Source organism: Hypomesus nipponensis, chromosome 10 (genome assembly GCF_054491055.1).
Source record: "Hypomesus nipponensis isolate SF chromosome 10, ASM5449105v1, whole genome shotgun sequence".
Classification (NCBI taxonomy): Eukaryota; Metazoa; Chordata; class Actinopteri; order Osmeriformes; family Osmeridae; genus Hypomesus; species Hypomesus nipponensis.
The window spans coordinates 16,617,947-16,637,779 of record NC_140370.1 but is presented as its reverse complement, the minus strand read 5'-3'; the positions used below and the strand labels follow the sequence as shown (position 1 = coordinate 16,637,779).

General features: G+C 48.7%; 3 protein-coding genes across 3 annotated transcripts in view; 1 reads left to right on the top strand and 2 right to left on the bottom strand.

Moving 5' to 3' along the window:
• LOC146272013 (myomegalin) overlaps positions 1 to 2,658 on the bottom strand; it is a 43,314-nt gene extending 40,656 nt beyond the window's left edge. Inside the window, exon 1 of the mRNA XM_084706636.1 lies at positions 2,085 to 2,658. Within this exon, the coding sequence (XP_084562762.1) occupies positions 2,085 to 2,225 (141 nt within the window). The 5' untranslated portion in view covers positions 2,226 to 2,658. The remainder of the gene's footprint in view (positions 1 to 2,084) is intronic.
• A 6,170-nt stretch (positions 2,659 to 8,828) lies between these two features.
• Positions 8,829 to 9,789, bottom strand: LOC146272012 (uncharacterized). Its single transcript, XM_084706622.1, has 2 exons — positions 9,519 to 9,789; positions 8,829 to 9,100 (listed from the first exon to the last, which is right to left on the bottom strand). Exons 1-2 carry the CDS (start codon positions 9,787 to 9,789, stop codon positions 8,829 to 8,831), a joined length of 543 nt encoding a protein of 180 aa, XP_084562748.1.
• Positions 9,790 to 15,152: 5,363 nt separating this feature from the next.
• tm6sf2a (transmembrane 6 superfamily member 2a) lies at positions 15,153 to 19,159 on the top strand. Its single transcript, XM_084707965.1, has 10 exons — positions 15,153 to 15,702; positions 15,803 to 15,906; positions 16,045 to 16,142; positions 16,398 to 16,501; positions 16,634 to 16,716; positions 16,843 to 16,967; positions 17,191 to 17,292; positions 17,708 to 17,800; positions 17,888 to 18,007; positions 18,107 to 19,159. Exons 1-10 carry the CDS (start codon positions 15,611 to 15,613, stop codon positions 18,314 to 18,316), a joined length of 1,131 nt encoding a protein of 376 aa, XP_084564091.1. The 5' UTR covers positions 15,153 to 15,610; the 3' UTR covers positions 18,317 to 19,159.
• The last annotated feature ends 674 nt before the right edge of the window (positions 19,160 to 19,833 follow it).

The window sequence follows — 19,833 nt, the reverse complement described above, 5'->3', positions numbered from 1 at the left end:
AAGCGTTCAGGGAAGCGCAGGAGAGCTTAGAGGGACAAAGATGATGAATAAATGAAGAAGCGCAGAAGAAGACAGAAGAAGACAGAAGAAGACAGAAGAAGACAGAAGAAGACAGAAGAAGAGCTCTCTCTTCCAGGACATGAATAGAAGTGTTCTCACTCACTCAGCAGAGACCAGCAGGCCGAGTCCCAGGACATACTGAAGGGCTCGAGCACTTACAATCACACGGCAATACATCCTATTTTACTTAGATTTAGATTAAATTTAGTCATTTAGCAGACGCTCTTATCCAGAGCGACTTAAAGTAAGTAAAGGGACATTCCCCCCGAGGCAAGTAGGGTGAAGTGCCTTGCCCAAGGACACAACGTCATTTGGCACGGCGGGGAATCGATCCGGCAACCTTTTGATTACCAGCCCAACTCCCTCACCGCTCAGCCTTCTGACTCCCATCTGAGCCATATGACTTACTTATTGTCTTCTGATAATAACACCCTGACAATATATATTTCTGTCTATAATAGAGATCGTCAGGATTGGATGTTTGATGGCCAATAAGATTGTTCCACATTATTCTGAACCAACCACACGCTGAGGAGCCGTACTCTGACATCCCTGCCTCACCCTATTGGACGCTGAATGACAGCCTGATGATGGTCTAACCTCGTAGAACAGTACAGTTAAGCAGCGCTGCTTAATACCCATAATATCATCATGGAAATATGTCCATGTGTGTGTGTGTACGTGTGTGTGTGTACGTGTCTGTGTGTGTACGTGTGTGTGTGTGTGTGTGTAAGTGTCTATCTGAACAAACAATACTTCAGAGTCCTAGCATTATCCTTCCCCCCTATGAATGAGTAGTTACACAAACACACAACAAGGGCCTCTTACTTAGCCACTTTGCTGTGGATCTTCTGGAGGTTTGGACCAATGAGGTTCCACTTGGGACAGGATTTACATACATCACACAGACAGACAGCTGGTCAACAGGGTCACCTTACACACACACACACACACACACAGACACACACACACACACACACACACACACCTGTGTGTGAGAGGTAAAGACAATCTGTAATTGCCAGACATCCCAACAACAATGGTGACAGATTTCTCTGAAACCTGACTGTTACCAGAGAAGATTAGATTACACTCTCTGAACACACACACCCTTAGCGGGACTCAGAACACACACACATTTACATTTACATATTTAGCAGACACTCTTATCCAGAGCGACTTACAGTAAGTACAGGGACATTCCCCCCCGAGGCAAGAAGGGTGAAGTGCCTTGCTCAAGGACACTTGGGCAAACGTCATTTGGCACGGCCAGGAATTGAACCGGCAAACTTCTGATTACAAGCCCGATTCCCTAACCGCTCAGCCATCTGACTCTCTATACACCTTGAATACACACCTTGAATACATACACTCTGAAGACTCTGAACATGCTAACAACACGCACCCAGAACACACACATGCACACACAGTAAGCTATGAGTCCAACAAACTGAAATGATTCTCTATACAGCTGCCCGGCCCACACACACACATCTGACAGCAGCATCACGTTCTCCAGCCTGGACCAGACCAGCAGCACTGACAATCCCTCAGGAAGTTTACTGGTCTGCATAGAGAGGAGAGACCTGAGACCGCAGGTGAGTCATCTCCTCTTATATCTAGATACCTGCCCTGCCTCTTTTATCTAGACACCTGCCCTGCCTCACTCCATTAACTGTACTCTCCAACCAGTCAATGCTTCAATCAAGAAAGTAAATGGATCTATAAATCACAGTTGTGTGTGTGTGTGTGTGTGTCTCAGCACAGTCCACAAGCTTTAACATGAACAGCCTCTGAGTGGGTGATACGGAGGCAGGGTAGAGGCAGTACTGAGCGTGCGGTAGACTGGGGCAGGGTAAAGGCAGTACTGACCGTGCGGTAGACGGAGGCAGGGTAGAGGCAGTACTGAGCGTGCGGGAGACTGAGGCAGGGTAAAGGCAGTACTGACCGTGCGGGAGACTGAGGCAGGGTAAAGGCAGTACTGAGCGTGCGGTAGACTGAGGCAGGGTAAAGGCAGTACTGACCGTGCGGTAGACGTCATCGCTGCTCTCCACGTACTTCCCCTGGATCCTCTCCTCCAGGAAGTAGATGCGCAGCTTCAGGCTGAAGTTCTCCTTCTTCAGGTCGTTCAGGTGCTGAGACAGAGTACGGTAGCAGTTAGCCATGTCCCGCTCGTCTGCTAATAGCTCTCTAGAACGGCTGTCTGGCCGCGCCGGGACAGAGGACGGCTTCCGGTAGGGGACCCGTTAAGATGCGCCCGTGTGTCAGTGTACGGTAACCGTTAGACATGTTATGTTCTCCTGTGAGACGACATCATATCCTCTGTCTTGTGACGCAAAAAGTCACAAAAGCAAAGGCAACTAAATAACCAACAAAAAGCAAAAACAAAAATCTACAGAAGCAAAAATAAATAAAAAATAGAACTCTAGAAGGCCATAGTGAATGTAGAGACACGCTCTGTCTCACACACACACCAACACTGTATCACACACACACACACACTAAGACTATCACACACACACACACGGACAGGCCGCTGGCTTTGCAGAGGGCTACTCTGCGGCCACAGAGCTCAGAGATGTGTCCATTTCTGCTCCATGGTGGGGTCTGGTCTGGGCAGGGGAAGACTGGTGGGTATTATAGAGGGGGGAGGAGGGGGGAGGAGGGGGAGGGGAGAGGACAGGGGGATAGTCCAGAGGGGAGAGGAGGAGAGCGAGGGGGGAGAAGGGGGGAGGTGGTGGCGCAAGGGCTTAAACTACCCTGGAAGACATGACTGGAATCTCAGCAAGCTGGAGTATGAGGGGGGCGGGGGGGGGGGGGGGGGCAGGGTGAGAAAGAGCTTCTACTGTGGTCACTGTGGTTCAGAGCTGAGGGGCCTGAACTGTTATCCAATGAGTCAGGGGTTCAGGGCGCCCCACCATGTCAGATAAGATAATGACACCACTGCACTGTGTGTGGTATATAGAAACTCTAAACACACACTCACACACACACACACACACACTCTCTCTCACACACACACACGCACACACACATTAAAACAAACAAACACACAGAACATCCATAAACACGTCCAGAGTCTTTGATCACAGGAACTGAGTTAGAGGTGCTGGCGTGTGGGTGCGTGGCCCATTGGTGGATGTGTGTGTGTGTGTGTGTGTGTCTGGTGAGTGTTTAGGGAGACTTCCACTACAGGTGAGGGTCTGTGACATCCATTAAAGTGGGGCTAGTTTAGAGAACACACACAGACTTGCGTGAGTAGCTAGTAACACTTCCATTTATACCATCCTACACAGAGCCCCCGCATGCCCCCCTGCATGGCTGCTATCATTCAGCTCTTCACATGTGGAATGTTTGAACCACAGAGCTCTTTACAGAGTCTGGAGGGACCGAAACAGAGGAATCAGAGGAACAGAGGTAGAGTTGAATCACAACTAAAATCAGATGAAGAGAAGAGAGAGAGAGAGAGAGAGAGAGAGAGAAAGAGAGAGAGAGAGAGAGAGAGAGAGAGAGAGAGAGAGAGAGAGAGAGAGAGAGAGAGAGAGAGAGGGGTGCGTAATACATCCGATAGAATCTGCCCCCCCAGCCTCCCTCTGCCTTCCTCAGAGCAGGTGCTGCATTCCACATTCCACATACAAACAGAACGGAACGTAGAAAATAGAACGAAGGATTCTAAAGGAGGCAGTAGCATTCTACATTCACAATAAACAACATTCTACCATCTCCTCACTCCACTGGATGGAATTATACCTACTGTGGTGCAATTCATGACCTGACCACAGGACAAAGCTATTTCCCGGTATGAACTCTCCCATTGGAAATGCAACAGGGCAGACCAAGATCAGTTAGTATTTGCAAATAGATTCCAATGCATGGATAGGAAGGAGATAGGAAGATAGGAAGGAGGATAGGAGGAGGAGGGAGGGAGGGAGGGAGGGAGGGAGGGAGGGAGGGAGGGAGGGAGGGAGGGAGGGAGGGAGGGAGGGAGGGAGGGAGGGAGGGAGGGAGGGAGGGAGGGAGGGAGGGAGGGAGGGAGGGAGGGAGGGAGGGAGGGAGGGAGGGAGGGAGGGAGGGAGGGAGGGAGGGAGGGAGGGAGGGAGGGAGGGAGGGAGGGTACGTTCTGAGGTTCCGCTCACCTGTTCGAACTCCTTCAGAGTGTGGAGCTGGAGAGAGGGAGAACTGTCTGTTTCATCACTGCCTGAATCTGGAACACAAACCACGTGTTTAAACTGATATCCATCTAATTTACAGGAAACTAAAGAGCTTTGGAATCTTTCCCCAAAAAATTGGGAATGTTTTTTTTCAACCTTTCCAACCTTTTTGGGGGAAATCTTTTATTCAACCTTTTAAAACTTTTTGGGATATTTTTTTCCCCCTTAAAAAAAAAAATCTTTCAAAGGACAATTCCCTCCAATCCCCAAGTTTTTTTTTCCAAGACTTTTTGGGGAGAACATATTTTTCTACATTTCTTAAAAACTTTTTTCCAAAACCTTTTTTAAACACAACATGACACAAAAAAAGTTTTTGATTTTTTTCTAAACTTTCAAGAGACGTAAAATGTTTTTAATTGGCAGGTTACCCGTCATGTGACCCGTAGTCCTGGAGGGGGGCTTCTCTCCAGCAGCACCATCCCCGAGACTGAGAGAGAGGACACACAAAGGTCAGGAAAACACAAACAGACACATGTAAACACACACACACACACACATGCACACAGTCGCTCACGTCCACACACACAGCACTGTGCCAGAGGCTGGCCACAAACCGATAAGATTGGCAAGACGGATTCTCGCGAGGTAGTGATCTCGCAGGGTTAACAGCAGGATGTCTTTAAACCTTTTCACTTTCGAAGAAGGGGGGTTGGAGATCCACCCCCACCACACGCAGGCTAACCCAGCAGTGCATCAGGCTTTCAGTACCTCTATAGAGGGGGGATGGGGGGCGGGTAGCAGGGGGGGTTTGAGGTGCATAAGTGGGGTAGCAGTCTGGAGGAGGAGCAGCGTGAACAGGAGAAGGATGGAAGGGAGGTGGGAATGTAGGGGGGAGGGGGTTGGGGGTGAGTTCAATTAAATTGTTGTTTTTGTCAACTCCCTGTGACATCCACTCTACAAATAACCTCTGCTGATCATACATTATTAAAATCACACACACAGGCACCAACACTATACTTCAAGATACACACACACACACACAACAACAACCCCAACAATACCAATCTCACTTCCAACTTCTGCACGCGCTTGTTTTCGTGCACCGCGTTTCCACCGCTGGCTCTCTCACACACCGTCAAGACCATAGAGCCAAAGTTATAACTAGCGGGGTGAGACTGCCCTACTTTACTGAGGAAACAGCAGGCCTACTTAGTGGGCACTGCTTCTTCAAAGCTCAGTTCAGATCACAGGCAACTTTCCAAATGTGTCACTTTGGCACCCATAAGGCAGTTCAAGCGCTCGCGCGACACACAGGGCCCCGCTCTGTCACTGTGCTTTTACAGTATATCGGTTATCTGCGGGTATGTTATCAATGTCATGTCTTGACCGATGATAATGACGAACGTTTTCCTGACCTGTCGCCTTCAGCGGTCCTTCCTTTCTTAACTAGGTTTAATTAAAACACTAGCTGTATGATGACTGTCCACACAGATGCCTGTGGCGCACACGTGACAATACCCCCTGCATACCGCCGTTGAACCGATTAAGCATCTTTTATAGGGAACGTTAAAATAAGAAAATCGGTGTCACCAAGCAGATCAGATGCTGTGCATGAGGCCTTTGATAGGGAACGCGCTTCTTCTAGTCCGTGATGGAGAGGTACCGTAAATAGTACACACTCGTGCACATTCAGCAAGACCTTCATCTAATGCACCGAGCCCACCGCCTTTCACAAATGATCACCTTCTATTAAAATCAGCTGCAGACATTTTAAACGAAATCACTGTTCACCGCAATTCGTCAATCCCAAAAGAACGAAACCTTTAGCCTACCTATCACTCTCGGTCCAGGTCTGTTCCGGAGATGAAGACCAATCCATATATTCCGCCAAAGAGAGGGTAACCTTGCGGGGAAACCCGTGATTTTAGATTATCCTTTCATCATTTCATCCCGACAGCGTCAACACCAAAGAGAAATGTACCCCGCGGATTCTACGACCATGCCTGCGTGTCTGGAGGTACGTGAGAAGATGCGCGCCTTGAAAATGAGGCTGCGTTGCTGCGGTGGCGTATTGTCCTCCACATACACCCCCACCCAGTCAATGATCCCACCATATACCGAGTAGTACAGGGAAAGGGAATTTACAAACATCAGGCTATTTTTCCTGTAGAGAGGGCTTGATTAAATAACCCTAATCCCTTGCTTGCTATCGATATGACGGTTTTGTGTTCAGACTGTTTATATTTATGCACTTATGAGTTGCCAATATTGATGACATTACTGGAAGGTCTGCTACAGAGGGGAAAGGACAACATACACAGTTTAATTTAAATCTTTAGAAATCAACAATTCTATATCTGAATTTCTAGAAATATTGTGTGATATACTTGTCACACACATTTCATACGACTAGTTATTTGTGGTTATAAGCTTCTGTTGTGGAGCATCAGGACGGCACGTCTAACACCCAGTAGCCCGCAGTGATGTGCTAAGTGTGGGTATGCCTCGCGGATGTGTGGGCGTGAACAAGGTCTGTAGATGAGTTGTGATGTTCTCAAGTAGTCACTAGATGTCGCCATAGTTACATAAAGTGTGTACATTTTATACTATCTCAATACTGTCTGTCTCTCTGCTTGTCTGTGTCTATGCCTGTCTGTCTCTCTCCACTCTCAGTCAGGGCTAGTTCTGCCTGTCTGTCTCTCTCCACTCTCAGTCAGGTCTAGTTCTGCCTGTCTGTCTCTCTCCACTCTCAGTCAGGGCTAGTTCTGCCTGTTTGTCTCTCTCCACTCTCAGTCAGGTCTAGTTCTGCCTGTCTGTCTCTCTCCACTCTCAGTCAGGGCTAGTTCTGCCTGTCTGTCTCTCTCCACTCTCAGTCCGGTCTAGTTCTGCCTGTCTGTCTCTCTCCACTCTCAGTCAGGTCTAGTTCTGCCTGTCTGTCTCTCTCCACTCTCAGTCAGGGCTTGTTCTGCCTGTCTGTCTCTCCACTCTCAGTCAGGGCTAGTCAGGACAGATTGCTCACTTCCCAGCTGACTGATTATAAACTCGTCATCTTCAGATGAGAGGTGACCTCCAGCACACTTGTCTGGCCAAGGGGTCTGCTAATCAGCTGTACCTGTCTGGCCAAGGGGTCTGCTAATCAGCTGTACCTGTCTGGCCAAGGGGTCTGCTAATCAGCTGTACCTGTCTGGCCAAGGGGTCTGCTAATCAGCTGTACCTGTCTGGCCAAGGGGTCTGCTAATCAGCTGTACCTGTCTGGCCAAGGGGTCTGCTAATCAGGATCAGGCTAAGCGGATGAATCAGACACACACACAGGTGAGGATGGTACACTCCTTTACTGGGACCCAGGTCACTGACATAACAGGAAACTAAATGCACGTTTACTTGAGGGACACATTACAACAACACTAGTCATGTAATGGGGTACAGATGTTGTTTTCTACAGTTTCAGACACACACAAGCTAAGAGTTGTGATGCACATAGCTGTTGTGGCTAACATTGATGATTAGGATCAAATTTATTTTTTGAAAAAAACGTTGACTGTTTATCAATGCTTTACAGTTCACTCATTTATCAGATACTTTTATCCAAAAGGACATGCAAATAATGACAAACTCACAGCAGCAGACCCTGGGTCTGAAGTGCATGGCTCTACAGTATTTCGGAGGAGAGAATCAAGGAACAGTCTATGTTTGTGGTCACATCGTAAAGCAGCTTCATGTCACCTACCAGGCATGATAATCAAACTAAAGAATACCAGAGTGCTACATCTCAAATGTTTAATCACAGTTCAACAATTCAATAACATCTCCACCACAGTAGCTAGCCAATCAGTGCATGGTGGAGAGGAGTCTATCTGTGTAGTTAGCAGCTAACAAATCATTGGCTGTGTAATAGTGTGTGTGCACATACCCTTGTGTGTCTCCTAGGTTCAAAGCTAAATCTACATAAGAAAATAGATCAAATAAATCCAAGGAAAAAAAAAACGACATAGTGTTCTGTTAACTTTACTGCTTGTTCATTCACCAAACCTTGGTCATGGTGTTGTAGAGAAGAGAGCATTCTGGGTAATAAGCAGCTGTGAACAGGGCGTTTAGAGAGCCAAACACTAACCTGTCAGATCCTATTAGTTTGAATAATCATTCAATTACCTGTCTGATTGGAGACAGTCAGTGAAATAGTAATTTTGTTTTCCGTGAAAACGTCCTACCCATAGCTCAGGAACTGCAGTGAGGTGGTGTTATTTTGCGCATAGAATAAGCTAGGTTAACACAAATTACAAAACATTGTCAGGGAGTCAGATCCTTTATTTATTTGGGTCTGGCTGTGTGTGTGTGGGGGGGGGGGGTTGCATTTCAGGAAGTAAACTGCAGGGGTCATCTCAGAGGAGAGATCGGCCTTAATGAACTTAACCCACTGAATGTTAAAATTGGAGTTTTGAAACGCTAAATTGGCTGTATAAAAAATACAGAAGCTGTCTGTGAATTCCCTACCACACAGAACCTTCTAGCTGGAAGCTCTGAGAAACACAGCGACAGACCGAGGTGGTGTCAAGGACCCTAATCTGGGGTCAGCTAAGGTCGAGGACCCTAATCTGGGGTCATCTGAGGTCAAGGACCCTAGACCGAGGTAATGTAAGGGGTCAGGGAGAAAGAGAAGGTCACGTTCTGATTGGACGGCCTCTTGTTGCTAGGGAACGCTGAGATGGCACTGCGTAAAGGGGGGGCGCCGGGGAGGTGGCAGTACCCCGGGAGCAGCCCCTCTCTCTCCTCCTCCGTCTCCACACTCCGCTTCTCCGCCCACATCTGGTCGTCGTAAACGCTCCGCTGGTCCTCCTGCAGGAGCCCTCGCTCCGAGTCCAACGCCTCTGGTTTGGGGCCTAGGATCCAGTCTGAGAAGGAGGGAGGGAAGGGGAGAAGGAAGAGAGGGAGAAGAAGGAGGGAAAGTAAAGGAGGAGAGAGGCAGAGAAAGAATGACAAGGATGGAGGGAGAGGAACAGAGGGAGGAAAATAGAAAGAACACAATGAGAACAATGGTTTTGTTGACGCAGAGTTTGACGAGTGACGAGGTGTGAGCTAATGGTTCACCTTACTGTCACAACACGGCTGTCAGACTGGCGGTGGAGCACGATCACGATCACGACAAGAGAGACAAGATGGAGGACAAGTCTCTTGATCAACCACAGAGACACAAAATGAAGGACAGAGATACCAGAAATAGGGTCGGACGACGGACGTTTTTTCACCTCACAGAGATACCCGGGACAACAAAGACCCCCCCCCCCCCCCCCACGGGGTTACCGCAGTTACCTGCGAAGTCATGCATCAGGTCCTTGATCAGGTGACCCACAATAGCGTACATCGCCACGACCACCAGGATCACGGCCACCAGGATGTAGACCACGTGGCGTGGGAGCACGATGGCGTCGCGTGCCGGAGGGACATAGTCCACAAAGTACGGCTCCTCCCCCTCCGCCTGACCCCGCCGGACCACGGACGCCTGGAGAAGGCGGCGGGGTTCAAAGGTCAGGCGGGTGAAGTTCCACGCCAGGCCGACAGACCCGGAGGTCGGCGTTTCCATGGTTAAGGCGACCGCAGTGCTGGAGACGTGTGGTGTGTTTGTTTTCTCCTTCTGGGCAGCGACAGTTATTGTTATGGAGAGGCCAAACCAACCACCAGGTACATGTTACGGAACCCTGGTGCTGTAATTACAGTCTTTGTCAGTGTAAAGATTCAGTATTGATATGGAGTCTTTGACGAGGTTCAATACTGGCGTGTGATGCTGATGAACTCAGACGAGGCTTCGTTCTCGGACGGAGATCCATCTACTGAGAGCAGAGCTGTGTCTGCTTCATACAGAAAGCACGGTGAGAGAGAGAGAGAGAGAGAGAGAGAGAGAGAGAGAGAGAGAGAGAGAGAGAGAGAGAGAGAGAGAGAGAGAGAGAGAGAGAGAGAGAGAGAGAGAGAGAGAGAGAGAGAGAGAGAGAGAGAGAGAGAGAGAGAGGAGCGGTCACTTAGCATTGTAGTCACTTCTCCCTCTAACAGAATAGAATATGAGGATGAAAGATGGGTTAAAGGATTCCACAATGGATTGGATGGTGGGATTCCAGAACGGGCTGGATGGAATGAATCTAGAGATTCCGGAATGACAGTGTCGGAAGTATGAGAGCGGTTTTGTTCTTTGAAGAATCACCATGGACTCCATGGAAGTCTAAACACCATTAAGTCTCCAACATAAGAGCAAGGACAAGACTGACAGATGTAGTTCACCTCACACAAGGACCCTGACGGCAAACGTGCGTCGGGACGGTCAAGGACCCAAACTCAACCCAACCACACGGTCTCACAATCCTTGTATTAATTTCCTGGTGAAAGAAATGTGTCTTGTTGTGACGTAGGAGAGAAGAGAGAGAGTGAGAAAAAAGAGATGGAGAAAGGAGATATTTGATAGGATTAGAAAGAGAGAGGAAAGAACAGAGAGAGAGACAAAGAGAGTAAGTGGGGGAGGGAGAGAGGGAGAGAGAGAGAGAGAGAGAGAGAGAGAGAGGGAGAGAGAGGGAGAGAGAGAGAGAGAGAGAGAGAGAGAGAGAGAGAGAGAGAGAGAGAGAGAGAGAGAGAGAGAGAGAGAGAGGGGTGAGAGAGATTCTGTGGATTACTTATGAGAGAGTATAGAGATGAATCATTACTCCAAAGAGGCTTAGTGTCCTCCTGTCCTGGACTCACTCACTCACACACACACACACACACACAGGCCCTACACTGCAGCCTCTCCTTATGATCCAGGCTGATCTGCTTTCGGTGCAGGTCAGTCTGGTTGTCTCGTACCCATGGATACTGAGCTGGTTATGGATGAAAGCTGAGTCTGTAAGGTGTAATATACTGCATGCAGATGCAGATCAAGATTTTTGCATTACTGTTGCACAGGCTTTTATCGAAACTGACGTGCAAATAGTGTGTTTACTTATCCAAGTCAGGTTGTAACACTATAGCACATTTCAATCAATAATATATATATTTTTCATTATTGGCATTATTTAATGCCAATAATTCAATGTCATCATAGTTTATGGCTGTGTCGGCTCCCCCTGTCCCTCCATGCCCCCTTACCACACTCCAACCCCCCCCCTTACCACCCCAGGTGAAAACTAATCTAAATCTAGACCCACCACCGCTCTCTTACCTGGTCCAATAAAAAGCTGTTCCTCGACTACGCTGTCGTTAACCAAGCGTCTAGAAGCTCTACGTCCCATAGTTCTAGAGAATCCCACACAGGGAAAAGAACTTCCACAGGGTGACAGTTCTCTCGCTCGCTTCCCGGTCGTGCAAAAACGGTAAAGGGACTGCGCCGTAGGCTGCGAGGGCGGGCAGAAATCGTCTAGACTGGGGCGGCATCATCCGTGGGGGGGTCCTCAACTCGGAGGATCTGCCCCAAGATCCAGGTCCACTCGACGATGCTCATGAAGATGGTGAAGGAGACGATGAAGATCATGAGGGGGTGAAGAGCCATGATGAGGCCTGACGGTCGGGGGAGTTGAGGGAAAGGAGGTGGGAGGGAGGGGAGGAGGTGGAGAGGTGGAGGGGTGGGGGAGGAAGAGAAGGAGGGAGGCTAGGGTAAGAGATGGAAGAAGGGATTGAGGAACGCTAGATGATCGTGGTGTTTTTCTTCTCTGAGCCTAAGTGCTTGTCAGCCTTCCTCCTTGTGGGTGCTGGCAGGTAACCCTTCAGATTTAGGTGACATCATCACAGCTGCTACAGACGGCTAAACCAACCCACCTGGCTAAGGGAGGGGCGATTGGGGATTAGGAGCGGTGTGTGTGTGTGTGTGTAGTAGCAGTGTGTGTGTGTAGTAGAGGTGTGTGTGTGGGGGGGCGGGGAGGGGATGGGGGTATTTTGGATAAAAACACAGGTATCTAGTCTCCACAACAGACTCCAATAAGTAGTTCACAGCACCTACACTGAAACCAAACGGCTGGACACCACTTCTAAGAGTCATGATTAAACTCCATCGAGCTAAGCCAGCAAAACTGTGACCTCAGGTGAAATCTTAAGACAGCTTATATTTCAGCAGCTTAGAGACCATAACTACCCCACCCTAAGCAGATCTGCTGAACTGCCTTACCCCCTGAGGAAATAAAGACCCAAGTAAACTTAAAACAAATGTTAACATTGATGAAAGGATGTTCAGCCTGTATCTTTAACAGCATGGCTCCACTCCTACCCCTCAAACACAGACCAACACAGCCAGGAAGAGAAAAAGCAGTACCTGTCACTCGATTTCCAGATTCGCTTCAGATGTTGATTTCCCCCCCCAAAAAAATACACAGCAAAACAGGAAATAACGATGGAATCCGAAAACTCTCAAAACTGACAAATGAATATCAAATAAAAAAATAAATAAAAATAAAACACACCAAAAAATACTGTACAAAACAAAAACCTACAAAAAGCTTTGATGTGGGTGCAGCAGCAACACTCTGGGCCCCAGACGGCAGGCTCTACAGGTGAGAGTGCAGACACACCGCCCGGCAGGTGGGCAGGCAGGCGGGCGGGCGGGGGCCGTCCCGGGGGGCTCTCTAGGCGGGGTTGACGGAGGGCTTGTCATTCACCTCCGCCATGCTCCTAGCGGCAGCTCCGCCCAGCATGAAGCCCCAGTAGAGGATGGTCATGGTCGTGTTGAAGGTCACGATGAAGATCATGATAGGATGCAGCATTCTGGCGATCTGGCGGAGGTGTAGCTGTCTCAGATACGAAGTGTACCGCTGTGTGTGTGTGAGAGAGCGTGTGCTGTGTGTGCTGTGTCCTAGTAGTTGTGGGCAGAGTGTCTGGGTATAGAAGGATTAAGAGTTTTCTAACCCCGTGATTGAATCGTTTACCTGTTCCAGCCCTGCCCTACCCGCTCGCTTGCCCGCCCTCCTCTCATGCAGACTATGTGTAGGCCGCCTCCCTCTCTCTCTCTTTTCCTCCCTCTCTCTTTTCCTCCCTCTCTCCTTTTTACTGGTCTTCCTCTCTCTCTCTTGCTGCTCCCTATTCTCTCTGCCCCTCCCCTTCTCTTTTTCCACCTCTCTCTTTCTATCACTCTCTCTTTCTCTCGCTCACTCCTTCTCTTTCAATCACACTCTCTCCCTCTCTCTTTTTCTCAGTCCCTCCTTCCTCTCTCTTCATCTTCCCCTCTCTTTCTACCAATCTTTCCCTCCCTCTCTCTATCTCGCACTCCTGGTTATGAATCTGTGTAGCAATAGCTAGGTAATCCTCTCATATGTCTCTCTCTGTAACTAAGAGGATGAACCATCTCCTCTCTCCCTCAACATGAGTTTAATCACACAGCGATTTCGACCCCCACCGACACTGCACTGCATGTAGGCTTTCAAACAGTTTGTCCTCCTCTAATCATTTACTCTCCTTCACCTACCCTGTCATCTCTACATCTTTACACTACTTGTTTACTTATTTACATCCTTGCAGAAAAGGTGCCACAAACAACAATCACCTGAAATAAACGTTCCAGGTGGAACTCTTTATTCGATTCTAAAGGAACGTTTCAGGTTCCAAATGGCACATTCCGGAGCTTGTAAATGATTCCATCTGGCACCTCGTTCCAGAGGGCTGTAATTATCTTTACAGCACCTTTTTCTTTAGGAAGTAAATACAAACACGTAACAGTAAAGCCTTATAAACTGTTGCCTGAGATGGTTTTATATAACGAGCCCTTTCCTCACAATGTTGTTTGTAGGAACCCTGTGAGTCCACTTCCTCACCTTTACCTAACGAGTAAACAAAAGAAAAGTTCAATGTCGGAACACTTGCATATTATTATTTATGTCTTGAGCAACGATAGACTGGATTACTTTAATATCACGTTAGTGGTGCAATAGAGTTTTCAAGACTCCCCCCAACTCTGAAAAATACAAAACACCAAAACATAACGATGGCATGATATAGCTGATCTGAGTCATCAACACCCTCTGGTCACAGTCAGGCACAACACAGACTTACTCTGACAAATACAAACACTTTCCTACAGTGTCTCTACTATAGAACTAGAATATATTTAGTCGGACAGGAGACCCTGTCCGACGACATAATCTCTGTCCCAGTCTGAATGGCCTCTCAGATGTATAATCCTGAGTGTAATCTGGACCAGATGAAGACAAGAGGAGGAAGGAAAACCATCTAATCTGAGTCAGGTCACTCTGTTCCCTGTGCGTCAAGCACAGTGACGCAGAGACCTACGAAAACAGGGCCAGGGGTCACTCTGTCCCCTGATCGTCACTCTGTCCCCTGATCGTCACTCTGTCCCCTGATCGTCACTCTGTCCCCTGATCGTCACTCTGTCCCCTGATCGTCACTCTGTCCCCTGATCGTCACTCTGTCCCCTGATCGTCACTCTGTCCCCTGATCGTCACTCTGACCCCTGAGTGTCAAGTACACCGACGCAGAGACCCAGGGGCACATCTGGTGACCTCAGAGAGAAGGCCAGGGGTCACAGATCACCTACTTTGTTTGAATAAGAGCTTAGAGATGATCAAAACTTGTGTTGGAATGTGTCAAAGAGAAATTCAAACTATAAATACCCTCAAATCCGTGTTTGATATTACAATCGAAGAAGAATACTGAAACGCGGTCATCGATGCTGCTTTGAGATCCCTGTTTTTGTGTTAGTCGTAATTGTAAGACAGACAAGGTAAAGTAACATAGACTGAAAGATCCGACACTTCAGATCAGTAACATTTAACGTGAGGGAAAAAAATTTCAAATAATTTTGTCAGTTAATTGCTGGACCACAAGGTGGCGATGCGTGCTTATGTTTTATGTAAAGGTTTCAGACATACTGTCCTATAGACTGCGGTGTGTACAGTACAGACTTAAAATGCTTCAAGTGCTGTTGAAGTTATATGAATTAAAGTAGTCAGGTGGTTTGTTGCTGGCTGCGTTAAACGTGCCAAAGTAAAACCAACACATATCACAGGTAAACGTGGCTGTCAAGCTTAGGAAACGCCGATTTGTTGCAGGTGTCCTTAGGAGAGCGTGTAAGGCAATCAGCGCAATCTCGCCCGCTGAACTTTGAAACCGACACGAAACAGCAAAAGTAGCGCAATGATCTACACCGACCCGGGTTGTAGGTGGACATTGCCTAATCTATTAAGATACTGAATTGTTGTTTTGAAGGATCTCATCTCCGTGCGCAGCCTTTCCGACACGAGGCCAAGAGTAAAGACGCGAGCCACACGCAACACGAACCAGTGTATCCTTGGCGACAACTGGTCAAGAAGACGTGAATTCTAATTGACCGGATCCCGTTTTCTCTCCGGGGGATTTAGGAAACTTTTTCGACAGTTTTGAATGAAGTGCTGCTCACGCGCGCGACACTGAGACTCATCAATCCTCTTTGAGTCTAATTCCTAATGGAGATCCCGGTTGAAGTGTGCGTGTTCCTCCTCTCCTTGTTTGCTCCGGGGGTACTCTACACCATCAACAACGTCCCCGCGATCCAAGAGTAAGTTCATATGCGCCAGCGGTAATAACCAGCTTTTATATGTATATGATTTACTTTCATGAACATGATCGCGTGTGTTAACCTGTGTGGTGTCCGTTAGCGCCCTGCCGTTACTCGGGCTGGGGGCGGTGGTGCTGGGGACTGTGCAACTGTTGGTGTTTCTATCGGTCAGACGCAAGAAGAATGTTGACCCTTTATATTACGGTAAATACACGACACACACACACACACACACACACACACGTGCTTGTTAACAAACACTCCTCAGCGACAGCTTTTGGTCTTTAGAAGTGTCAAAATGATGATGACAAATGGCGTAAAAGTGTGTGTCCGTGTGTCCAGTATTTGCCCTATTCTGCTTCACCTGCCTTGTGGGCCTCACTAACGCCCTGGAGCAGGATGGATACATCTCAGGCTTCATGACATTCTATGTCAAGAAGGTCAGTATCTTTAATAGGGTGCTTAGGAAAGAAAAGAGCTGAATAGAATATAGATAAAATCATGCCATCTATTGGTGAGAACCCATTGGTCATGAATAGCTAACCCACCATGTGTTTCACTCTCTGATTGGTTACCTTGTTTGAGCCCATTCTCTGATTGTTACCTTGTTTGAGCCCATTCTCTGATTGTTACCTTGTTTGAGCCCATTCTCTGATTGTTACCTTGTTTGAGCCCATTCTCTGATTGGTTCCTAGGGGGAGCCCCATCTGAGCACAGCCTATGCGGTGATGATGTGTTACTGGGAGGGCGTGGTCCACTTCCTGCTTCTGCTCACCATGATTGGCCGCATGTTCCGAGGGTAAGCTTCTCACGCTCGTGCTCCTGTACAGGATGATCTCATGCTCTATTCTCACTGTTTAGTTTGCGATTCTATCTTCCGGATTTGCCGTGAAGATGCCTGTTGAGGGTTTTATGTTTCCTGTTTGTACAGGAAGTCGTATCGGAACCTGGGGCTGTTGTGGGTGGGGTCTTCCATAGCCCACCAGATCATCTTTGTTCCAGGAGTGATTATTGGTGAGAGACGCACACCGTACTGTATAGACCACTAGTGCCATAATGCTACTGCTAAAACAGAGCAGAATTTAATAGTACTTAATCTTACCAAAGACAAGTACGTTCATGCTTGTGTGATACGTGCAGGTAAATATGGTTCCAACATTCGTCCCGCCTTCTGGAGGAACACGCCCTTCCTGTTGCTGCCCATCTGGGCGGCCTTCCTGCTGTTCAATAGGCCCAGAGACCTGTCAATCATCCCTGCCGACAAGGTGAGGAAGGGACAGTGATTTGTACCCCCCCCCCCCTCCTCCCCTCAGGTCCAACCACCGCTGCTGCTTTCATGTTCTGGCTAGGCTGAACCACGTTTTGTTAGGGTATCAAAGATGACATTTATGTCGTTGAGGCGATGTTCCTGTTTGTCTCTGTGTTTGTGAGTGCTCCCATACGTACCTGGATGTTGTTTTGAGTGGCTGCAATGTGGTGTGCCTGTAGGTGGAGGCTGTGCAGAAGAAAGGTCTGCTCTCACGGCCCACCGACCTTCTGCTCTCCCTGGGCCTGCTGGCCTGCATGGGGCTGTGTGTGTTCAGGGGCATGGTAGGAACCAGCACATCTCTCTCTCTGTCTGTCTCTCTCTCTCTCTCTGTCTGTCTCTGTCTCTCTCTGTCTCCGTGTCTCTCTCTCTGTCTGTCTGTCTGTCTGTCTCTGTCTGTCTGTCTGTCTCTCTCTCTCTCTCTCTCTCTCTCTCTCTCTCTGTCTGTCTCTGTCTCTCTGTCTCTCTGTCTCTCTGTCTCTCTGTCTGTCTCTGTCTGTCTGTCTGTCTGTCTGTCTGTCTGTCTGTCTGTCTGTCTCTCTCTCTCTCTCTCTCTCTCTCTCTCTCTCTCTCTCTCTCTCTGTCTGTCTCTGTCTCTGTCTGTCTCTGTCTCTCTCTGTCTCCGTGTCTCTCTCTCTGTCTCTCTCTCTGTCTCTCTCTCTGTCTCTCTCCCTGACCTCTCCTTCCCTCCCTCCCCAGGTGGTGCTGGATTGCGCAATGGATGCCTGCTTCAACTATGTTTACCAGTACGAGCCCTGCCTCAAAGACCCTGTAGGCTTCCCTCGCCTCACGGTAGGTCAGCCAGGCAACCAGGGGTCACACTAGGGGGTCAAACCAGAGGTCAGACCAGGGGTCATACCCACGTCTGTGTGTGTGCAGATGATGGTGCAGCTGTTCTATGCTCTGCCTCTCCTGGCTGTCAGCCTGTACGGACTACAAGCCCCAGGATGCACCTGGATGCTGGATTGGACTCTCTTCTTCGCTGGGGCCATCGCCCAGGTAACGCCGCAATTCAGTTCAATGAACTATTATTATTCCCAGGCATCACAAACACTGTGTATGTGGTGTGTGTCTAAGGTGTGTTTTCTGTGAATAAAGACTCAGTGGTGTCACATCGGGGGGTCCCTCCATTCCCGGACTCCGTTTACATACCGGATGCCCACAGACAAGCGCTGGGAGGTCCTGCTCCTCAACCTGGTGTTCCTGGCCGGCCCCGCCCTCCTGGCACTGCGCTGCCACGCACGCCCCGCCTTCTTCATGAAGCAGGTGCCCAGGGGCCAGAGCAACAAGGACAAGAAGAAGAACTAGCTCCACTTCTTCTGTGGTTACTCTGTGTGTGTGTGTGAAATATCTCAGCCCTGCGCGTCAATATGAGCTGTGACACTCCCCGGACTGTTGGACCTAGATAGTCGCTGTTTGTGGACGTGAGCAGTCTGTCTCTCTCACACACTCACAAACACACACACACACACACACAAAGCCTTGTGAAGTGGGACTCTGACCTGGCTCACGGTTCAGGACTCACACAGACTGTATGACACACACACACACACAGGAAGCATATAACACATGCTGTAGGACTATGTCCTTTGAGCATGAACACACACACACAGATGGATATAAGTGATTCGATTAGTTATATACTCAGACTGTAAATACTCCTGCTCTGTTAGGAATTCACTTCTTCATTCTCCAATCCCTGCACCACTCCTTGATCCAGGCTGACGGTGAGGGCCAGACAACCTGTCCTGTAATCGCTCTTGATGTGGAGCCCATCACAGAAGATAAGACAGATAACAGCTCCGGTTTCACAACACGCAGGTCAGAGAGAGGAGAGAGCATGTCACCGGATGAGATAAGGGATGAGTGTTCTCGGTGTGTGTCTCGAGTGTTTGGTTATTACAGTGGTGTGCCTTTGCATTTGGCTGTGTGTACGATTTAGTGTTACGAGATTGGGTGGTTACTATAGTGATATTTAAATCAGAACTTTTTTTTTGGGGGGGGGGGGGGGGGCTGGAAGTTTACCAGGGTTGTTATAGGTGATGGGGTTGCTGGGAGACTGGGGAATGGGGTGAAAAGCATTATAGGATAGGTGTTTGTGACTCCACTAGACTTTTATATGTGAACTCTATTAAAGGATGTTTGAAAACAGCCGTCCTGTGTTGCTGTGTGTGTGTGTCGTCTGTAGAGACCATCCTTCCGTTTGTCGACCTGGACCAGAGGACTGAGTCCTACCACATACTTGAGCTTGCAGCTCAGTGGTCTTCAACCCTGGTCCTTGTGCCCCCCTGCCCGGCATGTTCTAGAATGTTTCCCTGCTCCAACACACCTGATTCAGGTGAGGTCGGTATCGAGCTCAGCAGAAGCCTGGTGACGAGCATTCATTTGAGTCAGGTGTGTTGGAGCAGGTAAACATCTCAAGGTTTTAGTTCCAACACTAATTTAGCACACCTGATTCTAATAGTTAGCTAGTGGATCAGGTATCTAGTGTAGAATCAGGTCAAATGAGTGCGTTCGGAGCAAAAACCTACAGGCAGGTAGCTGTCCAGGACCAGGGTTGGAGACCTGATCTAGAACATGCAGGGCAGGGGAGCACGAGGACCAGGGTTGGAGACGCCTGTGTCAGCTCTCCTCAGTCCCGTCACACACATGCTCCTCTCCAGGCACACCAGTCAGAGCGCTGATGATGTCACCGTATCCCGTGGGCCGCCAGTGCCCCAGTGACCTTTGTTCTTCCTGTCACGGAGGTGATGAATCTGGGCCAGAGATGACATGGTTCGTTTGCGTCCTGAATAAAGTGTTGACAGAAGGTCTGTGTGTGTGTG

What these genes read in the sequence shown, in the direction of transcription:
- LOC146272012 (XM_084706622.1), bottom strand. Translation starts at nt 9,789, where the DNA reads ATGGAAACGCCGACCTCCGGGTCTGTCGGCCTGGCGTGGAACTTCACC. An exon ending in CCTGATGCATGACTTCGCAG is followed by an intron (nt 9,101 to 9,518) that starts GTAACTGCGGTA and finishes CCTCCTTCTCAG; the next exon opens with ACTGGATCCTAGGCCCCAAA.
- tm6sf2a (XM_084707965.1), top strand. Translation starts at nt 15,611, where the DNA reads ATGGAGATCCCGGTTGAAGTGTGCGTGTTCCTCCTCTCCTTGTTTGCT. An exon ending in ATTGGCCGCATGTTCCGAGG is followed by an intron (nt 16,502 to 16,633) that starts GTAAGCTTCTCA and finishes CTGTTTGTACAG; the next exon opens with GAAGTCGTATCGGAACCTGG. An exon ending in TGTTCCAGGAGTGATTATTG is followed by an intron (nt 16,717 to 16,842) that starts GTGAGAGACGCA and finishes TGATACGTGCAG; the next exon opens with GTAAATATGGTTCCAACATT.